Below are 23,233 nucleotides of genomic sequence, written 5' to 3' on the forward strand. Positions count from 1 at the left end.
TGCCTACCGGGCCAACAGGTCTACAGAGGACGCCATATCGGCGGCCCTACACTCTGCCCTGACCCACCTGGACAACAACAACTCCTACATCAGGTTGCTGTTCATTGATTTCAGCTCCGCTTTTAACACTGTCATCTCCGCCAGCTTGATCACCAAACTCAGCGGGCTTGGCATCTCCACCTCCCTCTGCAACTGGACACTGGATTTCCTCACCAACAGACCACAGTCTGTTAGGGTCAACAACCTCACCTCCACCACTATAACACTGAACACCGGCGTGCCACAGGGCTGTGTGCTCAGCCCTCTCCTCTACTCCCTCTTCACCCACGACTGCATCCCTAAGTACGGATCCAACGCCATCATTAAGTTTGCTGACGACACCACGGTGGTAGGACTGATCAGTGACAATGATGAGTCAGCCTACAGAGAGGAGGTCCAGCACCTGACAACCTGGTGTGCCAACAATAACCTCGTCCTCAACTCCAAGAAGACGAAGGAAATTATTGTCGACTTCAGGAAGGTCAGAGGGGGCAGACATACCCCCATCCATATAAACGGGACTGTGGTGGAGCGCGTCTCCAGCTACAAATTCCTCGGGGTACACATCTCGGAGGATTTGTCCTGGTCCCTCAACACCTCCAAGCTGATCAAAAAGGCACAGCAGCGCCTTTACTTCCTGAGGAGGCTCAATAAAAAGCCCACCTGTCCCCCCAGATCCTGACCAACTTCTACCGCTGTACCATCGAGAGCATCCTGACCACCTGCTTCACGGTATGGTACAGCAGCTGCACTGTTGCGGACAGGAAGGCACTACAACGGGTGGTGAAAACCGCGCAGCACATCATCGGTGCCCCGCTCCCTGCCATGGATGCCCTCCACCGAAAACGGTGTTTGAAACGGGCTGGGAAGATCATTAAAGACCTCTCCCACCCCAACCATGGACTGTTTGCCCTCCTCCCATCAGGGAGGCGGTACAGGAGCCTCAGGTCTCGTACCAGTAGGATGAGGAACAGCTTCTACAATCATACCGTCGCATTGCTGAACTCGGAGTCCCGCCGATAGATTCCTCCGGTCCCTCCGTCCCCATTGTTTAATTATTCTGTATTTTTTATTATTCTGTATCCTCTTTTTTTTTAAATTTCTATATGCACTGCTACTACGGACTGACGCAAAACTGCATTTCGTTGTACCCATACTCAGTATTTGTGCAATGACATTAAAGTTGAATTGAATTGAATTGAAGAGTGACCATAATATGGTTGAGTTCTTCATTAAGATGGAGAGTGATCTATACCGGTATATATACCAAAATATTTTTTTTTTAAATTAGACTCTAATATTACTAATTATATTTGGGACTATAGATCACATAGAATCACAAAAAAACACTTATGTAAACCAAAAGAGGTCGGGGGACTTTCACTTCCGAATTTTATGTATTATTACTGGGCAGTGCATATTAAGAATATGATTTATTGGTTGGATAGTTCTACCCAATGCTCGGTGTTCTGTTTCACAGAGACATGGCTCACCCCCAGCTCCCCAGACTCAGCGGTCCAGCCTGAAGGGTTCTCCATCCACCGCATGGACCGTACCCTGGCATCTGGGAAAGGGAGAGGAGGGGGCGTCTGCCTCATGGTCAACTCTGCGTGGTGTTCCGACGTGGCAGTCCTGTCCAACTCATGCTCTCCACACCTCGAACATCTGGCGGTGAAGTGCCGTCCCTTCTACCTCCTGAGAGAATTCACCTCCGTTATCCTGACCGCGGTCTACATCCCACCCCAGGCAGACGTCCGTCTGGCACTGGAGGAGCTGCAGGCCGTGGTCAACAAACACCAGACGTCTTACCCCGAGGCATTTACCACCATTGCTGGGGACTTCAATAAGGCGAACCTCAAGAAATCACTCCCCAACTTCCACCAACATGTCTCCTGCTGCACCAGAGGACCTAACACCCTCGACCACTGCTACACCACCATCAAGAATGCCTATCGTTCTATCCCTCGCCCTCACTTCGGTAAATCCGACCATACCGCGGTGCTGCTTCTTCCTGCCTACAAGCAGCAATTAAAGAGCGCACCCCCAGAAGTGAGGACAGCACAGAGCTGGTCGGGAGGGGCAGAAGAACAACTCCAAGACTGTTTGGAGTCTGTAGACTGGGCAATGTTCAAGGACTCGGCAACGGACTTGAACGAATACGCCACAGTCGTTACAGACTTCATAAAGAAATGTGTGGAGGACTGCATCCCTACAAAAACCTTCCGAGTGTTTCCCAATCAGAAACCTTGGATGAACTTTGAGATCCGCACTCTCCTGAAGTCCAGACACAGGGCATTCACCTCCGATGATACAGTGGCCTAAATGAAGACCAGATACGACCTTGGTAAGGCCATCAGAAAGGCCAAAAGGGACTTCTGCTCCAAACTGGAGGACGAGACAGATGTTCGGCAGCTGTGGCTGGGTCTGAATGCAATCACCTCCTACAAGGCAAAACCAGGAGGCAGCTCGAATGCCGGTGTAACATCACTCCCTGACGAGCTCAATGCATTTTACGCACGCTTTGACAGGGAGAATACTGATGTGCCTTCCCGATCCCCCATTCGCTGCGATGGCATTTCAGTCTCAGTCACAGAGGCCGATGTCAGGAAATCCTTCAGAGGGGTGAACCCCCGAAAAGCACCTGGTCCTGATGGTATACCCGGCCGTGTTCTAAAAACCTGTGCGGACCAACTGGCGGGAGTTTTTACGGACATTTTCAATCTCTCACTTCTGAGGTCTGAGGTCCCCACCTGCTTTAAAAGGGCATCAATTATACCGGTGCCCAAGAAGAGTAAGGTGACATGCCTCAATGACTATCGACCAGTGGCACTAACGCCGGTGGTGATGAAGTGCTTTGAGAGGTTGATCATGGAGCAAATCAACTCCTACATCGACAAAAACCTGGACCCACTGCAGTTCGCGTACCGCCACAACAGATCAACGGTGGATGCGATCTCGCTGGCCCTCCACTCCGCACTGGACCACTTGGACAACAAAAACTCATATGTCAGGATGTTATTCATTGATTACAGCTCGGCATTTAACACAATCATCCCCTCCAAACTGGTTACCAAACTCGCAGAACTGGGTCTCTGCGCATCCCTCTGCAACTGGATCCTCGACTTCCTCGTCCACAGACCACAGTCTGTTCGTATTGGTGGAAATGTGTCAGCCTCAATAACAATCAGCACGGGAGCACCTCAAGGCTGCGTGCTCAGCCCCCTGCTGTACTCACTCTATACCCATGACTGCGTAGCGAACCACAGTGCGAACTCCATCATCAAGTTCGCTGACGACACCACTATTGTGGGGCGTATCACTGATGGGGATGAGTCAGAGTACAGAAGAGAGATCGAGCAACTGTCCATATGGTGCCAGCGCAATAACCTGGCCCTCAACACCAGCAAAACCAAGGAACTGATTGTGGACTTTGGAAGGAGTAGGAGGGGGACCCACAGCCCCATTTATATCAACGGGTCGATGGTTGAAAGGGTCAAGAGCTTCAAATTCCTGGGCGTGCACATCTCTGAAGATCTTTCCTGGTCCGAGAACACTAATGCAATCATCAAAAAAGCACATCAGCGCCTCTACTTCCTGAGAAGATTACGGAGAGTCGGATTGTCAAGGAAGACTCTCTCTAACTTCTACAGGTGCACAGTCGAGAGCATGCTGACCGGTTGCATCGTGGCTTGGTTCGGCAATTTGAGCGCCCTGGAAAGGAAAAGACTACAAAAAGTAGTAAACACTGCCCAGTCCATCATCGGCTCTGACCTTCCTTCCATCGAGGGGATCTATCGCAGTCGCTGCCTCAAAAAGGCTGGCAGTATCATGAAAGACCCACACCATCCTGGCCACACACTCATCTCCCTGCTACCTTCAGGTAGAATGTACAGGAGCCTGAAGACTGCAACAACCATGTTCAGGAATAGTTACTTCCCCTCAGCCATCAGGCTATTAAACCTGGCTCGGACAAAACTCTGATTATTACCAACCACTTTCTGTTATTTGCACTATCAGTTTATTTATTCATGTGTGTATATATTTATATCATGGTATATGGACACATTTATCTGTTTTGTAGTAAATGCCTACTATTTTCTGTGTGCTTAAGCAAAGCAAGAATTTCATTGTCCTATACAGGGACACATGACAATAAACTAACTTGAACTTGAACCCAACAGACAGAATGGATAAAAATGGAGAAGGAGGATTGCCATCCTTGTAATATAGGAACGATCCTCTTCTCCCCAAAAAAACTGAATAACACAATATATAAGAAGAACCCAATTATATATGGTACAATAAGAATTTGGAAACAAATAAAATTATCTTTAAAATTAAGAAATCTATCACTGTTAATGCCAATAGCGAATAACCCTTTATTTAAACCATCTCTTATTGATAAGACATATAACCAATGGGAAAGTCTCGGAATTAGAAGGATCGGGGATATGTACGAAATGGGAAACCTACTATCATTCCAACAACTACAATTAAAATTTAAATTGAAAAACAACCAATATTTTAAATATCTTCAGATTTGCGATTTCGTGAAAAAATATATACAAGGATATCAAAAAGTAACTCCTGACTTATTGGAAGAAGCAATGAATATTGAAGCTGACTCACAAAAATTAATATCATATTTATATAATAGTATTCTAAATATAGACCTACCATCGACAGAGGTACTTAGAGAAGAGTGGGAACGGGAACTAATGATAAAAATTACGAAGGTTAAATGGGAAAAATACCTGATATATATTCACAAATGTTCAATTAATGTAAGACATAATCTAATTCAATTTAAAATTGTACATAGATTATATTATTCAAAAACAAGATTGAACAAATTTTATCCAAATATATCCGCCACTTGTGATAAATGTCTAGCCCAAAAGGCAACTATAACACACTCCTTAGTTTCCTGCATAAAACTTTATAGATTTTGGAAGGATATTTTTGAAATATTTACAAAATTATTCAAGACAAGAATGGAACCTAATACTGAAATGATTATATTTGGCGTAATGGAAGATGGGAATAAATTGAACACATCTCAAAATCTATTCCTTAACTATGGTTTAATAATAGCAAAAAAATTAATTCTTAAATTTTGGAAGGGTACATCAATACCAACGCTTAAAATGTGGATTGCAAGTATGTTGGACACCGCTCTTCTTGAGGAAATGCGTCTCCACCTAATGGATAAATCAGACCAATTCATAACGAGTTGGTCTCCATTCGTCGTTTTTTTGGAATCATATGGTGCAACACAATTGTAAAAAATAACTGTTTCAGGACTGGACGAGGGTTGGTCAAGACTATAAATAATGATCTTCTTTTCTTTTTTTTAATTTTCTTTTCTTTTCTCTATTCTCTCTCTCAACTTTCTTCATTTACTCGTTTTCTTTTTTCACACACTATATATTTCACATCTTTCTATTCTTTACTATCTAACTTCTTTTTCTTATTCTAATCTTTTTTCAGTGTAATAAAAAAAAAAAAAAGAAGTTGTACATAAAATGTATTATGAAAATATATATTAGGCACTTTGGTGCCATATGACTGTACTTACTTCTAATAAAATAAAATATTAAAAAAAAAAAAAGATGGAGAGTGACATTGTTAATTCAGAAACAATGGTTCTGAACTTAAAGAAAGGTAACTTTGAGGGTATGAGACGTGAATTGGCCAAGATTGACTGGCAATTAATTCTAAAAGGGTTGACGGTGGATATGCAATGGAAGACATTTAAAGACTGCATGGATGAACTACAAAAATTGTTCATCCCAGTTTGGCAAAAGAATAAATCAGGGAAGGTAGTGCATCCGTGGATAACAAGGGAAATCAGGGATAGTATCAAAGCGAAGGATGATGCGTACAAATTAGCCAGAAAAAGCAGCATACCGGAGGACTGGGAGAAATTCAGAGACCAGCAGAGGAGGACAAAGGGCTTAATTAGGAAAGGAAAAATAGATTATGAAAGAAAATTGGCAGGGAACATAAAAACTGACTGCAAAAGTTTTTATAGATATGTGAAAAGAAAGAGATTAGTTGAAACAAATGTAGGTCCCTTGCAGTCAGAAACAGGTGAGTTGATCATGGGGAACAAGGATATGGCGGACCAATTGAATAACTACTTTGGTTCCGTCTTCATTAAGGAAGACATAAATAATCTGCCGGAAATAGCAGGGGACCGCGGGTCAAAGGAGTTGGAGGAATTGAGTGAAATCCAGGTTAGCCAGGAAGTGGTGTTGGGTAAGGGGTCACAACTTAAGGATAAGGGGGAAATCCTTTAAAACCGAGATGAGAAGAACCTTTTTCACACAGAGAGTGGTGAATCTCTGGAACTCTCTGCCACAGAGGGTAGTCGAGGCCAGTTCATTGGCTATATTTAAGAGAGAGTTAGATGTGGCCCTTGTGGCTAAGAGGATCAGAGGGTATGGAGAGAAGGCAAGTACGGGATACTGAGTTGGATGATCAGCCATGATCATATTGAATGGCGGTGCAGGCTCGAAGGGCCGAATGGCCTACTCCTGCACCTAATTTCTATGTTTCTATGTTTCTATCTACCTCATCGGTGACCCTTGGACCAGCCTTGATCGGACTTTGCTGGCTTTACCTTGCAATAAACGTTATTCCCTTTACCATGTATCTGTACACTGTGGACGGCTCGATTGTAATCATGTATTGTCTTTCTGCTGACTGGATAGCACGCAACACCAGCTTTTCACTGTACCTCCGTACACGTGACAATAAACTACACTGGACTGAAACAGTGCACAGAGGCACGCTGCCAGGATGATGCCAGGACATTCACCAGGCTGGTGAATCTGTGCGATTCATTGCCACAGAAGGCTGTGGAGGCCAAGGCAATGGGTATGATCAGATTCTTGATCAGTGCGGATGTCGGAGGTTATGGGGAGAAGGCAGGAGAATGGGGTTTGAGAGGGAGAGATAGATCAGCCATGATTGAACGGTGGAGTAGACTTGATGGGCCGAATGGCCTGGTTCTATTCTGAGAACTTGTGAACATGAGTGGCAGGTGTGAGCTATAGGGAGAGGTTGAGGAGGCTTGGAGTCTAGTCCCTGGAGCACAGTTGGATGAGGGGGGATCTTATAGAGGTGTATAACATCATGACAGGAATAGATCGGGTATTTCATACAGTATGTTCCCAGTGTCGAGGAATCGAGAACCAGAGGGCATGGGTGATGACGGGTGACTGACCTTGGGTCCGCAGCAGCCTGGCCTTGGTGAAGGACATGGGCAGGTTGAGCGGCACAAAGTGCTCGTGCTGACACACCGTCTGGAGGAAGTCTAGCCGGTACTCGGCAAGGACCTGCGGAGAGAGAGAGAGAGAGTGAGAGGAGAGTGAGCAGGGGAGAGAGAGAGAGAGGGGGAGAGTGAGAGGGGGAGAGGGGAGAGAGAATGAGGGGGAGAGAGAGAGTGGGGGAGAGAGAGAGTGGGGGAGAGAGCATGAGGGGGAGAGAGCATGAGGGGGAGAGAGAGAGTGGGGGAGAGAGTGGGGGAGAGAGAGTGGGGGAGTGAGCAGGGGTTGAGAGGGGGAGAGAGAATGAGGGGGAGAGAGAGAGTGGGGGAGAGAGAGAGTGGGGGAGAGAGCATGAGCAGGGGGAGTGGTTGGGGCGGCGGCGGCGGTGGGGGGGTTGGACAGGGCTGGTTGGTGAAGGGATTGAAAGTGCAAGACAACAGGGTAGAGTGCGGAGTCACGGTGATGGTGGGGGTGAGGCTCTGACCTTTGTGTCCTTGGAAGAGAAGCAGCTGAGGTAGTCGTTGATCAGGTTGAAGATGAACCCTCTGTCCATCAACGTCAGGCACCGCTGTGAATGATCAATAGGGCAAGTTATTGACTCCATCTACGCCTCATGCTGCCTCCGCAACGCCACCAGCATCATCAAGGTCTAGTCTCACCCCGGCCACTCCCTCGTCTCCCCTCTCCCATCAGACAAGGCGTACAGGTTTATATTTTAATTGTGTCAGGAGGAACTGCAGGTGCTGGTTTAAACCGACGATAGACACAAAAAGCTGGAGTAACTCAGCGGGACCGGCAGCATCTCTTCATCCGCTATCTTTAAGAGCCCTGTCTAGCTCTCCCTTGAAAGTATCCAGCACCACCATTCAGTGATCACGACTGATCATCCCCAATCAGTACCCCGTTCCTGCCTTCTCCCCATATCCTCTGACTCCGCTATCTTTAAGAGTCCTATCTAGCTCTCCCTTGAAAGTATCCAGAGAACCGGCCTCCACCGCCCTCTGAGGCAGAGAATTCCACAGACTCACCACTCTCTGTGAGAAAAAGTATATCCTCATCTCCGTTCTAAATGGCTTACCCCATATTCTTAAAATGCGGCCCCTGGGTCTGGACTCACCCAACATCAGGAACATGTTTCCTGCGTCTAGCGTGTCCAACCCCTTAATAATCTTATATGTTTCAATTAGATTCCCTCTCATCCTTCTAAACTCCAGAGTGTACAAGCCCAGCTGCTCCATTCTCTCAGCATATGACAATCCCGCCATCCCAGGAATTAACCTTGTAAACCTACACTGCACTCCCTCAATAGCAAGAATGTCTTGGTTCTTGGTTTCCTGGTCCTCCAAAATATTCCAAATGGAATTTAAACTGGATGCCCTTCCTCATATTTCCTCAAATGAGGGAGGTTGCAGGGAGTGGTGGACAGGGTTACTCACCTTCATGAAGTGAGCCCAGCTGATGTTGACACTCCGCGCTTCGTCAGGAATCTCCCCGCACCGGAGGCTGACGTGCGGAATGATGGCCAGGAGCAGTGATTGGACGGCGTGGCGGTATCCCGTTGGGAATCTCTGCGTCCTGGACACCTGGAATCACACAGAGGCCCAATCAGCAGTGTCACAGTCACAGAGTGGAAACAGGCCCTTCGGCCCAACTCGCCCATGCCGACCAGCATGCCCCATCTACACCAGCCCCACTCGCCCATATCCCTCTCAACCATTCCTATCCATGAACCTGTTTGACAGTCCCAGCCTCAACACCTCCTCCGACAGCTCGTTCCATACACCCACCACCCTCTGTGTAAAAAGTTACCTCCTTAATCCGATGTCCTCTGGTTCTTGATTGCCCTAGTCTCGGTAAAAGACTCTGTGCATTTATCCTATGTAATCCTTGCTGGATCTTGTACACCTCTATAAGATCACCCCTCATCCCCCTGCGCTCCATGGAATGAAGTCCTAGCCTGGCCCAACCCTATAGCTCAGGCCTTCAAGTCCTGGCAACAAATGTGTCCTCACCCATGTCCTGCACATCTGCAACGTGACCTCCCGACTTCAATGCTCAACACTCTGACTAATGAAGGCCAACGTGACTCAAGCCTTATTCACCACCCTGTTGACCTGTGACTAGGTTCAAGGAACTGTGTACCTGCACTCCTAGATCCCTCAGCTCTATAACACTCACTCCCTGTCTACCTGTGACACCAGTTTCATGGCAGTGTGTACCAGCGCTCCTAGATCCCACTCCTCTACAACACTGCCCAAAGCCCGACTATTCACACAGAGACATCACACAGAGGTGGGACCGGACAGAGCGAGTGTGGAATGTAGCTGGACACATGGTGAGTGTCGCTGGTCACCGTGCGGTGAGGAGTGGCACTGGAGATTAGAGGGATGAGGGGGTATCTTATAGAAACATATAAAATTATAAAAGGGCTGGACAATCTAGATGCAGGAAAAATGTTCCCAATGTTGGGCGAGTCCAGAACCAGGGGCCACAGTTTTAGAATAAAGGGGAGGTCATTTAAGACAGAGGTGAGAAAAAACTTTTTCACCCAGAGAGTTGTGAATTTGTGGAATTCCCTGCCACAGAGGGCAGTGGAGGCCAAGTCACTGGATGGATTTAAGAGAGAGTTAGATAGAGCTCTAGGGGCTAGTGGAGTCAAGGGATATGGGGAGAAGGCAGGCACGGGTTATTGATAGGGGATGATCAGCCATGATCACAATGAATGGCGGTGCTGGCTCGAAGGGCCGAATGTCCTCCTCCTGCAACTATTTTCTATGTTTCTATGTTTCTATGTTTGGTCACATGGTGCAGTGAGGAGTGTCGCTGGTCACATGGTGCGGTGAGGAGTGTCGCTGGTCACATGGTGCAGTGAGGAGGTACATCGACACAGTGATGTCTTCAGCCACACAGAGCTGTTCTTCATTATCCCCAGGAACGAGGAACTCAGCCTTACCTTCATACCGTTCTTCGCGATCAAATGCAACACCATCGACTTGTTCAACAGGTCAAAGAAAAACCACGAATGCTGGAAGATTAAACACAAAGAATCACTCAGCCAAGCTCGCCCTCTCAGTACAGACCCGGATTAAACATAGTCCTTCTGTGGCCTCTCCAGGTCTGCATGACTCGCTGAGTATTACAGCACATGGCCCCAGATCACCGCCAATCCACCTTGATCTCCCTCCTCCCCCCTCCCGAGTTCTTGCCGACCTTGTACCTATTCCTCCCCTACCCCCCTCTTGAGCACAATAAACAAAACTGAACTGAAGAAGGGTCCCGACCCAAAACGTCACCTATCCATGTTCTCCACAGATGCTGCCTGACCCGCTGAGTTACTCCAGCACTCTGTGAAACGTCACCTATCCATGATCTCCACAGATGCTGCCTGATCCGCTGAGTTACATAGAAACATAGAAAATAGGTGCAGGAGTAGGCCATTCGGCCCTTCGAGCCTGCACCGCCGTTCAATATGATCATCCAACTCAGTATCCCATACCTGCCTTCTCTCCATACCCCCTGATCCCTTTAGCCACAAGGGCCACATCTAACTCCCTCTTAAATATAGCCAATGAACTGTGGCCTCAACTACCTTCTGTGGCAGAGAATTCCACAGATTCACCACTCTGGGTAAAAAATGATTTTCTCATCTTGGTCCTAAAAGACTTCCCCCCTTATCCTTAAACTGTGACCCCTTGTTCTGGACTTCCCCAACATCGGGAATAATCTTCCTGCATCTAGCCTGTCCAACCCCTTAAGAATTTTGTAATCTTCAATCTTCTAAATTCTAGCGCGTACAAGAGTTACTCCAGCACTCTGTGAAACGTCACCTATCCATGTTCTCCACAGATGCTGCCTGACCCGCTGAGTTACTCCAGCACTCTGTGAAACGTCACCTATCCATGTTCTCCACAGATGCTGCCTGACCCGCTGAGTTTCTCCAGCACTCTGTGTATTTTTTAATCTTGTTCATTTGATGTTCATCAGTGACAGGAGCAGAATGAGTCCATTCACCCATCAAGTCTTCTCCATCATTCAGTCATCGCTAATCTATCTTTCCTTCTCAACCCCATTTTCCTGCCTTCTCCACATAACCCCCGACACCTGTACTAATCAACAATCTATCTATCTCTGCCTTAATAATATCCACTGACTTGGCCTCCACAGCCGTCTGCGGCAATGAATTCCACAGATTCACCACCCTCTGACAAAAGAAATTCCTCCTCATCTCCTTCCTAAAGGATGGTCCTTTTTTCCGGAGGCTGTGACCTCTGGTCCTAGGCTGTCCCAGGAGTGGAACCATCCTCTCCACATCCAGTGTATGTTAGTTGCCTGCGAGTGAGAAGCCGGGAGCAAGCGGGTGGGTGATGGAGAGAGACTGACCTTCAGCAGCTTGTTGATGGTGAGGATGTCGGCCGATTGCTTGAGGATGATGTTGATGGATTTTGCCAGCTCTTCGTGCGTGGTCCTGTCACCCAGCGGCACGCACTGGTCCGTTCTGAAAACATACTGGGGAAGGGAACTAGTCAACTCAAGGTCGCTCGCTGCCTCTGCATCTCTCTCTGCTGCCACTCATCTCCTCCAACTCCACCTGCCCTTGCTCCTGCTTGTACGGGCCATGGACTACAAGCTACAAGCACCTTCACTCTGCATTGTAGAGCCAACCTCTTCACACCCACAGCCCACAGATGACATCCCTGGTGAACAGGTACAGGGATAGAGGGGGGTTTGGGCCAAACATGGGCAGGTGGGAGTGGTGTAGATGGGGCATCTTGGTCGGCGTGGGCAAGTTGGGACGAATGGCCTGTTTCTGTGCTGTATGTCTCCATGACTTAATGACCACACAGAAACTGGTCTCTTGACCCAACTAATCACGTTGTTGTCTATGGTCAACGCTGCTTCAACACTGTGCTGTTGTCTATGGTCAACAACTGACCTATTGGCTGTCCACGCCAGGGCGGAAACCGCTGTCAAAACATGGGGGGGGGACACAATTTCTTGGTTGCCGCATGCGCACACCCGCTAGGCTTCGGACGTGGGCCCTGTGGACGGTAACATCGGGAGCTGACCTGGTTGGTGACCGACTCCAGCAACAGCAGCTTCGTCCACCCCGAACGTGGGGCTTGAATCGGCCCTTTCGCGGGGCCTTTCATCACCCGGCACGGCATAAAACCGGCTGCAGGATCTTCCATCGCCCGGCGGTGGCTTCAATATCGGGAGCCTCGATCGCCTCGATGCAGCAATTTGACCGCGGGGTCATGGAAGATCCCGCGGCCGATTTTAAGCCGCGCCGGGCTGGGCCGGGCGATGAAAGGCCCCGCGAACGGGCCAATTCAAACTCCGCTCCATGATCTTTGCTCCACCAGGACGTCTCCCTCCTCCAATCAGCGCGCTGAATCATCATGTCCCGCTCCCGCACTGCCTGCTGGCTGATGTCTCTCTCGTCCAATCGGCGCCCTCCCTCGATCAGCAGTCCCACCCCCACTGTCTCACGGAAAGCGGAGATTTTTAATAAAAAATTTTCACCGAATTTCAAAATCCAGATTACAAAACATGGGGGGGATTGTCTCCCACCACTCAAAACATGGAGGGGACGTGCCCCCCCCCCCCCTTGTCCCCCCAGGATTTCCGCCCATGCACTCCTAACCTTCTGCACCTTTCACCCAGGTGGCTGGCACCATGGCACAGGTGGTCGAGTTGCTGCCAGTGCCCGAGACCAGGTAGAAGCGGCTGGTACCTGTGTGGATGACTATCTGACTATGGACGTCTACTCAGTTCAAGTCAAGGAATTTCAGCCTGGCACTAATTAATGTTCCCAATCTTGAATCTCTCCAGGTGTAACATAGAAACCATCCTACTGGGATGCATCACAGTTTGGGAACAGCTCTGCCCAAGGCTGGGAAAAACGGCAGGGATTTTTGGATGTAGCCCAGTCCGTCACACAGACTAGTCTCCCCACCATCGATCCCATCTGCACTTCACACTGCCTAGGGAAAGCAGCCGACAGAAACAAGGTCCACTCACCCCGGCCATTCCTTCTCCTCCCCTTGGCTCAGAGATATGAAAGCTTCAATGCAAGTACCTGTGTTTCCAGCACAACCACCTGCTGGCTCCACGAGACACATCATCATCTACCATGTGTTCAACAGAGAGGTCGACCTTTGCGTTAAACAGTGACATTGGCAACGCCAAGTGGAGTGACCACGATCACAGCTTCAACATGTGCTTCTGTCCAACTTGCAGCCCAAGTAGATATATATTCTTAAAAAGTTTAACTACCTTTATATAAGATCGCAGAAGGTGGTCCAAGCCCTCCTCGTGACACTTCGATACCATGTGTATCATTACTCTGTAAAACAGACCGTGACAGCAAAGTGTTCATGTAATGAAAGAAGAAACATCAAATAAACAGCAGCCCCTTGTGTTTCCTGGCCTCTCACTCAGTACAGGCACCAAGTCGATTGTCTATAGGATCTATAACACAGGGCGGTTACTGGACTAGCAATGCAGAGACCAGTGTTCCCATCCCAGCACAGAACAGAATTGACAGCATGCTGTTGTGATTCACACAAGACTGCACAATATAATGTCTCAGGGACCACACACACACACAGGGCTGGGTGGCTGGGTGAGTGAGTGGGTGGGTGGGTGTTTAGTGTGGGGGCCGATGCAGCAGAGGCAGACTCAGGGTTGAGAACACACACACACACGCACGAGCACACACACACGCGCGCACACGCACGCGCGCACACACACGCACACACGCGCACACACACACACGCGCACACACACACACACACACACGCGCGCACACGCACGCGCGCACACACACACGCGCACACACGCACACGCACTCACACACACGTTCCCCAGTAATGTACATGCGAAGGACACGTAAGTGGGACAGGCCTTTACTCAGAGGGACAGGCAGCATCTCTGGATAGAAGGAATGGGTGATGTTTCAGCTTGAGACAGAGATGCTATCTGCCCCGTTGGGTTACTCCAGTATTTTGTATTTATCTTCGGTGTAAACCAGCATCTGCAGTTCTTTCTTATCACAACTAGAAAGCAGTCCTGAACTACTATTTACCTCATTGGTGAATCTCAGACTATATTACATTGGACTTTATCTTGTACTAAACGTTATTCCCTGTTCATGTGTCTGTACACTGTAAGTGGCTCGATTGTAATCATGTATTGTCTTTCCACTGACTGGTTAGCACGCAACAAAAGCTTTTCACTGTACAATAGACAATAGGTGCAGGAGTAGGCCATTCGGCCCTTCGAGCCAGCACCGCCATTCAATGTGATCATGGCTGATCATCCCCAATCAGTACCCCGTTCCTGCCTTCTCCCCATATCCCCTGACTACGCTATTTTTAAGAGCCCTATCTAGCTCTCTCTTCAAAGCATCCAGAGAACCTGCCTCCACCGCCCTCTGAGGCAGAGAATTCCAGACTCACAACTCTCTGTGTGAAAAAGTGTTTCCTCATCTCCGTTCCAAATGGCTTACTCCTTATTCTTAAACTGTGGCCCCTGGTTCTGGACTCCCCAAACATCGGGAACATGTTTCCTGCCTCTAGCGTGTCCAAACCCTTAACAATCTTATATGTTTCAATGAGATCGCCTCTCATCCTTCTAAACTCCAGAGTGTACAAGCCCAGCTGCTCCATTCTCTCAGCATATGACAGTCCAGCCATCCCGGGAATTAACCTTGTAAACCTACGCTGCATTCCCTCAATAGCAACAATGTCCTTCCTCAAATTAGGGGACCAAAACAGCACACAATACTCCAGGTGTGGTCTCACTAGGGCCCTGTACAACTGCAGAAGGATCTCTTTGCTCCTATATTCGATTCCTCTTGTTATAAAGGCCAACATGCCATTCGCTTTCTTCGCTGCCTGCTGTATCTGCATGCTTACTTTCATAGACTGATGTACAAGGACCCCCAGATCCCGCTGTACTTCCCCTTTTCCCAACTTGACGCCATTTAGATAGCAATCTGCCTTCCTGTTTTTGCTACCAAAGTGAATAACCTCACATTTATCCGCATTAAACTGCATCCACCATGCATCTGCCCACTTCCCCAACCTGTCCAAGTCACCCTGCATTCTCATAGCATCCTCCTCACAGTTCACACTGCCACCCAGCTTTGTGTCATCTGCAAATTTGCTAATGTTACTTTGAATCCCTTCATCAAAATCATTGATGTATATTGTAAATAGCTGCGGTCCCAGCACCGACCCTTGCGGTAATTCACTAGTCACTGCCTGCCATTCTGAAAGGGACCCGTTAATCCCTACTCTTAGTTTCCTGTCTGCCAACCACTTCTCTATCCACGTCAGCACTCTACCCCCAATACCATGTGCCCTCATTTTGCCCACTAATCTCCTATGTGGAACCTTATCAAATGCTTTCTGAAAGTCCAGTTACACTACATCCACTGGCTCTCCCTTGTCCATTTTCCTAGTTACATCTTCAAAAAATTCCAGATTAGACAAGCATGATTTCCCTTTCGTAAATCCACGCTGACTTGGACCGATCCTGTTACTGATATCCACATGCGCTGCTATTTCATCTTTTATAATTGACTCCAGCATCTTCCCCACCACCGATGTCAGGCTAACTGGTCTATAATTCCCCGGTTTCTCTCTCCCGCCTTTCTTAAAAAGTGCAATAACATTAGCTACTCTCCAATCCACAGGAACTGATCCTGAGTCTATAGAACATTGGAAAATTATCACCAATGCATCCACGATTTCTGGACCCTCACAATAGAACGTGACAATAAACTGAACTGGGCTGAAGGTGAGATGGAAGAGAGGGTGTATATGAAAATGAAACGGATGAGGTACCTGATGGAATTGACAGCCACCTCGCTCTGGCTGGTCCTGGAGAGGATCTGGAGTAGCTGATTCAAGATGGTTGGCAGGAAGTTGACCATCACACACATCTCCATGGCGTGCAAACACTGGAAACAAACAGAGTCACATCTCACTGTGAGCGTGTGCACCTGGAGGTGTTAATGCTCGCTGCTCCAACTCACATTGGAACAGAGGGCACAGCCTCAGAATAGTTGAGGAGTTGAGTACAGGAGCAAAGAGATCCTTCTGCAGTTGTACAGGGCCCTAGTGAGACCACAGCTGGAGTATTGTGTGCAGTTTTGGTTCCCTAATTTGAGGAAGGACATTCTTGCTATTGAGGAAGTGCAGCGTAGGTTCACCAGGTTAATTCCCGGGATGGCGGGACTGTCATATGCTGAGAGAATGGAGCAGCTGGGCTTGTACACTCTGGAGTTTAGAAGGATGAGAGGGGATCTCATTGAAACATATAAGATTGTTAAGGGCTTGGACACGCTAGAGGCAGGAAACATGTTCCCGATGTTGGGGGAGTCCAGAACCAGGGGGAACCTTCATAACTTTTGTACTATTTCACCGATTGGAACAAAACTTATTTGCCTTGCAGCAGAAAATGGTGAGTCAGGTGGCAAAAAATCGTAGCGCTATGGGGAATGGTTTTTGAGCAAATTTAATTACAACGCAGACAGGAAGTGGTCAAGATGAGAGTTTTAGTAATACATATAGATAGAATGATGTTCATGGCATATTCTATTTTCACACAGAGGGTGGTGGTGGAGGCAGATACGATTGAATTTAAGAGACTTTTTATAGGCCCATGGATATGTGGGGAATAGAGGAATATGGATTATGTGGAGGCAGATAAGTGATAGTCTTGGCAACACGTTTGGCACAGACATTGTGGGCCAAAGGGCCAGTTGTTTGCTGCACAGTTCTATATTCCATGTTGTATGTCCAAGCTCTATAATATCAGCATAAGCCTGGCATTCAGCTGACTTCCTCGTTGCTCCTCACACAACCCTGTCGCACAGTACTGGCATTGGCTGTGAGATGTTGGCTGTGGGAAGTTTCACAGGCCCATCGATTGCTGGAGTAACTCAGCGGGTCAGGCAGCATCTGTGGAGAACATGGATAGGTGACGTTTCACAGAGTGCTGGAGTAACTCAGCGGGTCAGGCAGCATCTGTGGAGAACATGGATAGGTGACGTTTCACAGAGTGCTGGAGTAACAGCGGGTCAGGCAGCATCTGTGGAGAACATGGATAGGTGACGTTTCACAGAGTGCTGGAGTAACTCAGCGGGTCAGGCAGCATCTGTGGAGAACATGGATAGGTGACGTTTCACAGAGTGCTGGAGTAACTCAGCGGGTCAGGCAGCATCTCTGGAGAACATGGATAGGTGACGTTTCACACAGTGCTGGAGTAACTCAGCGGGTCAGGCAGCATCTGTGGAGAACATGGATAGGTGACGTTTCACACAGTGCTGGAGTAACTCAGCGGGTCAGGCAGCATCTCTGGAGAACATGGATAGGTGACGTTTCACACAGTGCTGGAGTAACTCAGCGGGTCAGGCAGCATCTGTGGAGAACATGGATAGGTGACGTTTCACAGAGTGCTGGAGTAACTCAGCGGGTCAGGCAGCATCAACGGAGGGAATGGACAGAGAACGTTTTGGGTGGGGGCTATCATATATTAAGAGACATATGGGCAGTAAATTTCGTTTAGTTAGGACTGGTACATGGATAAGATAGGACAGACTGAGAGGGATATGGGCCAAGCGTGGGCACAGAAAGCTCCCAGAACCCAGGCCATTGGTTAGAACTGGAACTGGGTTGGATACAAACGAGGGCTGAGGTTGGCTGGTATGTTTGTTGTAAACTGTCTCCTCGCTAAATCTCAATTTCCACTCCAAATTTGGACAGAAACACAAGGCTAAGATTTGCTCGGCGAGATTTGCTTTAATGATCACAATCCTGATCCAAAAACAAGAGAGAAAGAAAGGGGGAAAGGGAGACAGAGAGACAGAGAGACAGAGAGACAGAGAGACAGAGAGAGAGAGACAGAGAGACAGAGAGAGAGAGACAGAGAGACAGAGAGAGAGAGACAGAGAGAGAGAGACCGAGAGAGAGAGAGAGACGAGATGAGAGAGAGAGGACCGACGGAGAGACAGAGAGAGCGAGAGACAAGAAGAGAGAGAGAGAGAGAGAAGAGAGACGAAGGAGAGCAGAGAGTAGAGAGGAGAGAGGAGAGAGAGAGGGAAGAGAGAAGAGGAGAGAGACGATGAGAGAGAGAGTGCACGAGAGAGAGATCGAGAGGACGAGCGAGGATCGAAGAATATTGAGTGCACATCACCACACTTTAAACTTAAAAGGGTAGTATGATCTGTTAAAATTTGCATGAGCAAATATATGATATATGGAATAAATCTATAGGTTTTCAAATAATACTGTCCACAGATGGGGACTGTAGGTGTCATGGAGTCATGGGGAGAGAGGCCATTCTGCCCACAACATCCGTGCCAACCATTGTCACTAATCCTACATTAATCCCATTTTATTTTCCACACGTTCCCATCTGGTGCTCCCAGACTCCAGCACTCACCTACACTAGGACCCATTCACAGTGGACATTAGTGACCAACATGCACGTCTTTGGGATGTGTCAGGAAACTCACGTGGTCACAGGGAGCACGTGCAAACTCCACACAGCCGGCAGCCGAGGTCAGCATCGAACCTGGGTCTCTGGCACTGAGAGGCAGCTGCTCTACCCGCTGCAACAAATAGGGCCTCTTATGTACGAGATTATACAAGAGTTACTGGAATGAATATCCTGCACAATACAACATGCTGAGTTACTCCAGCACTTTGTGTCTTTTCCCCCCGTGCTACAAAAGCTTTTCACTGTACCTCAGTACACGTGACAATAGACTCAACTGGAAGATTCGCAGCTCACTCGCCACCCAGCAATTACCTTCAAGTGTTTGACAAGGTCCGCTGTCATCTCCTGCCCTGGTGACTGGTTCATCTGGCAATGGTGGAAGAAATTGTGCAGGTACTGGTCCTGTGGACAAAGCACACATCACATGGGCAGCGGAGGTTAGTAGGGCTTGTGGCTGGAACTACAAGACATATCATTCACCTCACCCATGCAATCTTCTTCATTGCCTCCATTAACCTGTGCGTGCCTCTGACCAGCTGGTTGTGAGTTGGAGTTCACTTGCAGGTCTCACCTCCCATCTCTGGTGTCTACCGGATATGTGGGAGAGGATTGGGCCCTACTTCTCGTTTTCCCCGAGCCCACAGCCACCAATGGCCTCTTTCCTTTACGGTTGATACTTTCATTCATTTGTTCTACATCTCTCTACATCATCGTCTATATCTCTCGTTTCCCTCTCCCCCTGACTCTCGGTCTGAAGAAGGGTCTCGACCCGAAACGTCACCCATTCCTGCTCTCCAGAGATGCTGTCTGACCCACTGAGTTACTCCAGCGTTTTGTGTCTCTCTTTGGTTTGAACCAGCACCTGCAGTTCCTTTCTACACACCAGGTGCTACATTTGCTGGTGTACACACACCCCGGCTGAATTATAGACAAAGTAGGAAAGTCTGGAAAAACTCAGCAGGTCAGGCAGCATCTGTGGAAAGAATGTTGCCTGACCCGCTGAGTTACTCTAGCATATTGTGAGGTAGACAAAAATGCTGGAGAAACTCAGCGGGTGAGGCAGCATCTATGGAGCGAAGGATTAGGTGACGTTTCGGGTCGAGACCCTTCTTCAGACTGATGTGGGGGGGGGGGGCGGAAAGGAGAAAGGAAGAGGCAGAGACAGTGGGCTGTGGGAGAGCTGGGAAGGGGAGGGGAAGCAGAGAGAAAGCAAGGACTACCTGAAATTGGAGAAGTCAATGTTCATACCGCTGGGGTGTAAACTGCCCAAGCGAAATATGAGGTGCTGCTCCTCCAATTTACAATGGGACTCACTCTGGCCATGGAGGAGGCCCAGGACAGAAAGGTCGGATTCGGAATGGGAGGGGGAGTTGAAGTGCTGAGCCACAGGGAGATCAGGTTGGTTAATTCGGACCGAGCTGAGGTGTTGGGCGAAGCGATCGCCAAGCCTGCGCTTGGTCTCACTGGTGTAGAGCAGTTGACACCTAGAGCAACGGATGCAATAGATGAGGTTGGAGGAGATACAGGTGAACTTCTGCCTCACCTGGAACGACAGCTTGGGTCCTTGGATGGAGTCGAGGGGGGAGGTAAAGCGACAAGTGTAGCATCTCCTCCTTGGATGGAGTCAAGGAGGAGGTGATTCCTGCCATAAGTCTGTGGAGGTTTCTCATGTCTGTTACTCAGTGTCCATGTCTGCCCCTTTGCCCTGCCACACCCAGCAATGGACTGGGCTGCCATCTTCAGTGCTGCTCAACACTCTGAGACATTGAGTCCTGGACCTTGCTGCTGAGAGGGCAGCGTTTGGGGAGATATCCTCACCACTCCTCCATGTACAGAGGCAATTATCACACCACAGATTTACACTGACAGGAGATGGTCACTTGGTGATTCCCAGCCGCACCAACTCAAAGCCCCACCCAACAATCTCTCCAGTGCTTTTGCAAATCTCCAATGCTAACTCTGTATCACAGAATCTGCTTCCACGCTGCTTCCGATAGAGTTGACATGTCATGGCAACTTTCAGGATCAGAGATATATTCCTCTGCCCTTGTACCAGTTTACTCAAAATCGTGTGCTGCGGTTATCATTTCTCCTGTTAATAAAAGCAGTTTCTCTCCAAATAACAACATTCATTAAGTGCAGGAAGGAACTGCAGATGCTGGTTTAAATCGAAGGTAGACACAAAATGCTGGAGTAACTGTGGGACAGGCAGCATCTCCGGAGAGAAGGGATGGGTGACATTTGGGGTTGTGGAGGGTCTTGACTTGAAACGTCACCCATTCCTTCTCTCCAGAGATGCTGCCTGTCCCGCAGAGTTACTCCAGCATTTGGTGTCTACCTTGTAATTCATTACACACTTCATTAAATCATTAGTTGCCCTTCTTCCATGCTCTAAACTGAAGTGCCAGCTCCGGGTGGCCTTTCATCTTCCTGTTCCTCTCTGGAGCATGTTTGGTTCCTTCATCACTGGTCCTCTTTGGGAGAAGTCCTCTCCCCCATCTCTCAGGTCTGGAGGTCCATTGGAAGCTGTTGCCCACAGATGGACCAGGTCCACATCCATCCAGGTGACAAACTAGAACACCTCCCTCTGCTCCACCTTGGTTTCTTGGTCCTCCAAAATATTCCAAATGGAATTTAAACTGGAGGTGGTGGAGGGAGGACTTAAGCCAGAAAGGGTTTTTGGGAAGAAAGAGCTACTTTAAATGTAATTGTATCTGGTTGGGTAACTATAGTTGGGTGGATATTATTCCATGCTTGAATTGTGCGGGGGAAGAATGAACCTGGAGTTGTGTGACACTTGTGGGACCATCACGCTGGAGATACTTACCTCCGTGTAGATGGTGGACACCAAGAGGTTTCTCACTTTCAGCAAAGGCTTTCCTCCATCGACCCACTTAATGTCTGGAGCTGCATGCTGCCAGGGGAGGAGGAGAAGTAGAGATAAACGTTCATACTGCAATTCAGGACATTTTTATGTGGATTAGTTTTCAGTGCAGGCTCTAGAATGGCCGGATACGAGCTTGTATTGTCATACAACATGCAAACAGGCCACTCGGCCCATCCTGTCCCTGCCGACCAATGCGTACCCCTCCATATTGATCCCATTTTCCAGCACTTGGCTCTTGCCCACACCTCTACACATGTGATATTCAAACACTTATCTATTCACTAGGGTTCAACTACCTTCTGTGGCATAGAGTTCCACAGATTCACCACTCTCTGTGTGAAAAATGTTTTTCTCATCTCGGTCCTAAAAGATTTCCCCCTTACCCTTAAACTGTGACCCTTTGTTCTGGACTTCCCCAACATCGGGAACAATCTTCCTGCATCTAGCCTGTCCAACCCCTTAAGAGTGTTGTAAGTTTCTATAAGATCCCCCCTCAATCTTCTAAATTCTAGTGAGTACAAGCCGAGTCTATCAGTCTTTCTTCATATGAAAGTCCTGACATCCCAGGAATCAGTCTGGTGAACCTTCTCTGTACTCCCAGCTTTAGAGGGATATGGGCCAAACATAGGCAGGTGGGACTAGTGTAGATGGGGCGTGGGCAAGTTGGGACGAAGGGCCTGTTTCCACGCTGTGTGACTCTGACCAGCTTTCCTGACAGTACTGTAGCTGGCTTGTGATGGGACCAGCTAACTCGCACTGTGACCAAGCAGTCAGCTCCAAGAGTTCACAACCACAAATAAACTCTGATGGTTCACAAACTATGAATGGGACAGAAGCCAAGTCTTGTGATTACAGTTCAGTAGCACACAGTTAAATGTTGACTTTCATTCCCAGTTGCATCAGAGCAGCTACAATTCCAGCGGTCTGAGGATAAATACAGGCCCCTGTTTAAACGCTGGCTTTGTGCGGCACGGTGGCGCAGCGGTAGAGTTGCTGCCTCACGGCACCAGAGACACGGGTTCAATCTTGACTACGTATGCTGTCTGTAGGGAGTTTGCACGTTCTCCCCGTGACCGCGTGGGTTTTCTCCGAGATCCTTGGTTTCCTCCCACACTCCAAAGTTTGTAGGTGAACCTCCAAAGTTGCAGGTGAATTGGCTTTGGTATAATTGTCAATTGTCCCTAGTGTGTGTAGGATAGCGTTAGTGTGCGGGGATCGCTGGTCGGTGTGGGCTTGGTGGGCCGAAGGGCCTGTATCCGAGCTGTATCTCTAAACTAAACGAGTCTGTGGCAGTCTCTGGCCTCACCAACACTGTACACTCACTGATGGTGACTTCATCACCGCTTCCCTTCTGGAGAAGAGCACGGCCAAGACATCGACAGCCAGAGAGAGTTTGTGTCAGAAGCTTCAGCTGCCACAACTGAGCAGATCATTAATCTACACTGAGTGCCGGAAATCTCCAAGGACCATGGGGTTTCCACAAAAACATTCCTTTCCTGCTAAGGGCCATGTGTTGCCTTGG

At 48.4% G+C, this 23,233-nt stretch overlaps 1 protein-coding gene across 1 annotated transcript in view; it reads right to left on the bottom strand.

Moving 5' to 3' along the window:
* The window catches only part of LOC116979321 (dedicator of cytokinesis protein 11-like), a 179,473-nt gene that overhangs the window by 81,159 nt on the left and 75,081 nt on the right, over nt 1-23,233 (bottom strand). Inside the window, 9 exon segments of the mRNA XM_033030927.1 lie at nt 7,271-7,382; nt 7,798-7,881; nt 8,750-8,896; nt 10,267-10,338; nt 11,694-11,819; nt 13,590-13,659; nt 16,166-16,281; nt 19,137-19,226; nt 21,652-21,738. Coding sequence (XP_032886818.1) covers nt 7,271-7,382; nt 7,798-7,881; nt 8,750-8,896; nt 10,267-10,338; nt 11,694-11,819; nt 13,590-13,659; nt 16,166-16,281; nt 19,137-19,226; nt 21,652-21,738 — 904 coding nt within the window.

The sequence above is a fragment of the Amblyraja radiata genome, chromosome 12, assembly GCF_010909765.2.
Source record: "Amblyraja radiata isolate CabotCenter1 chromosome 12, sAmbRad1.1.pri, whole genome shotgun sequence".
NCBI lineage: Eukaryota > Metazoa > Chordata > Chondrichthyes > Rajiformes > Rajidae > Amblyraja > Amblyraja radiata.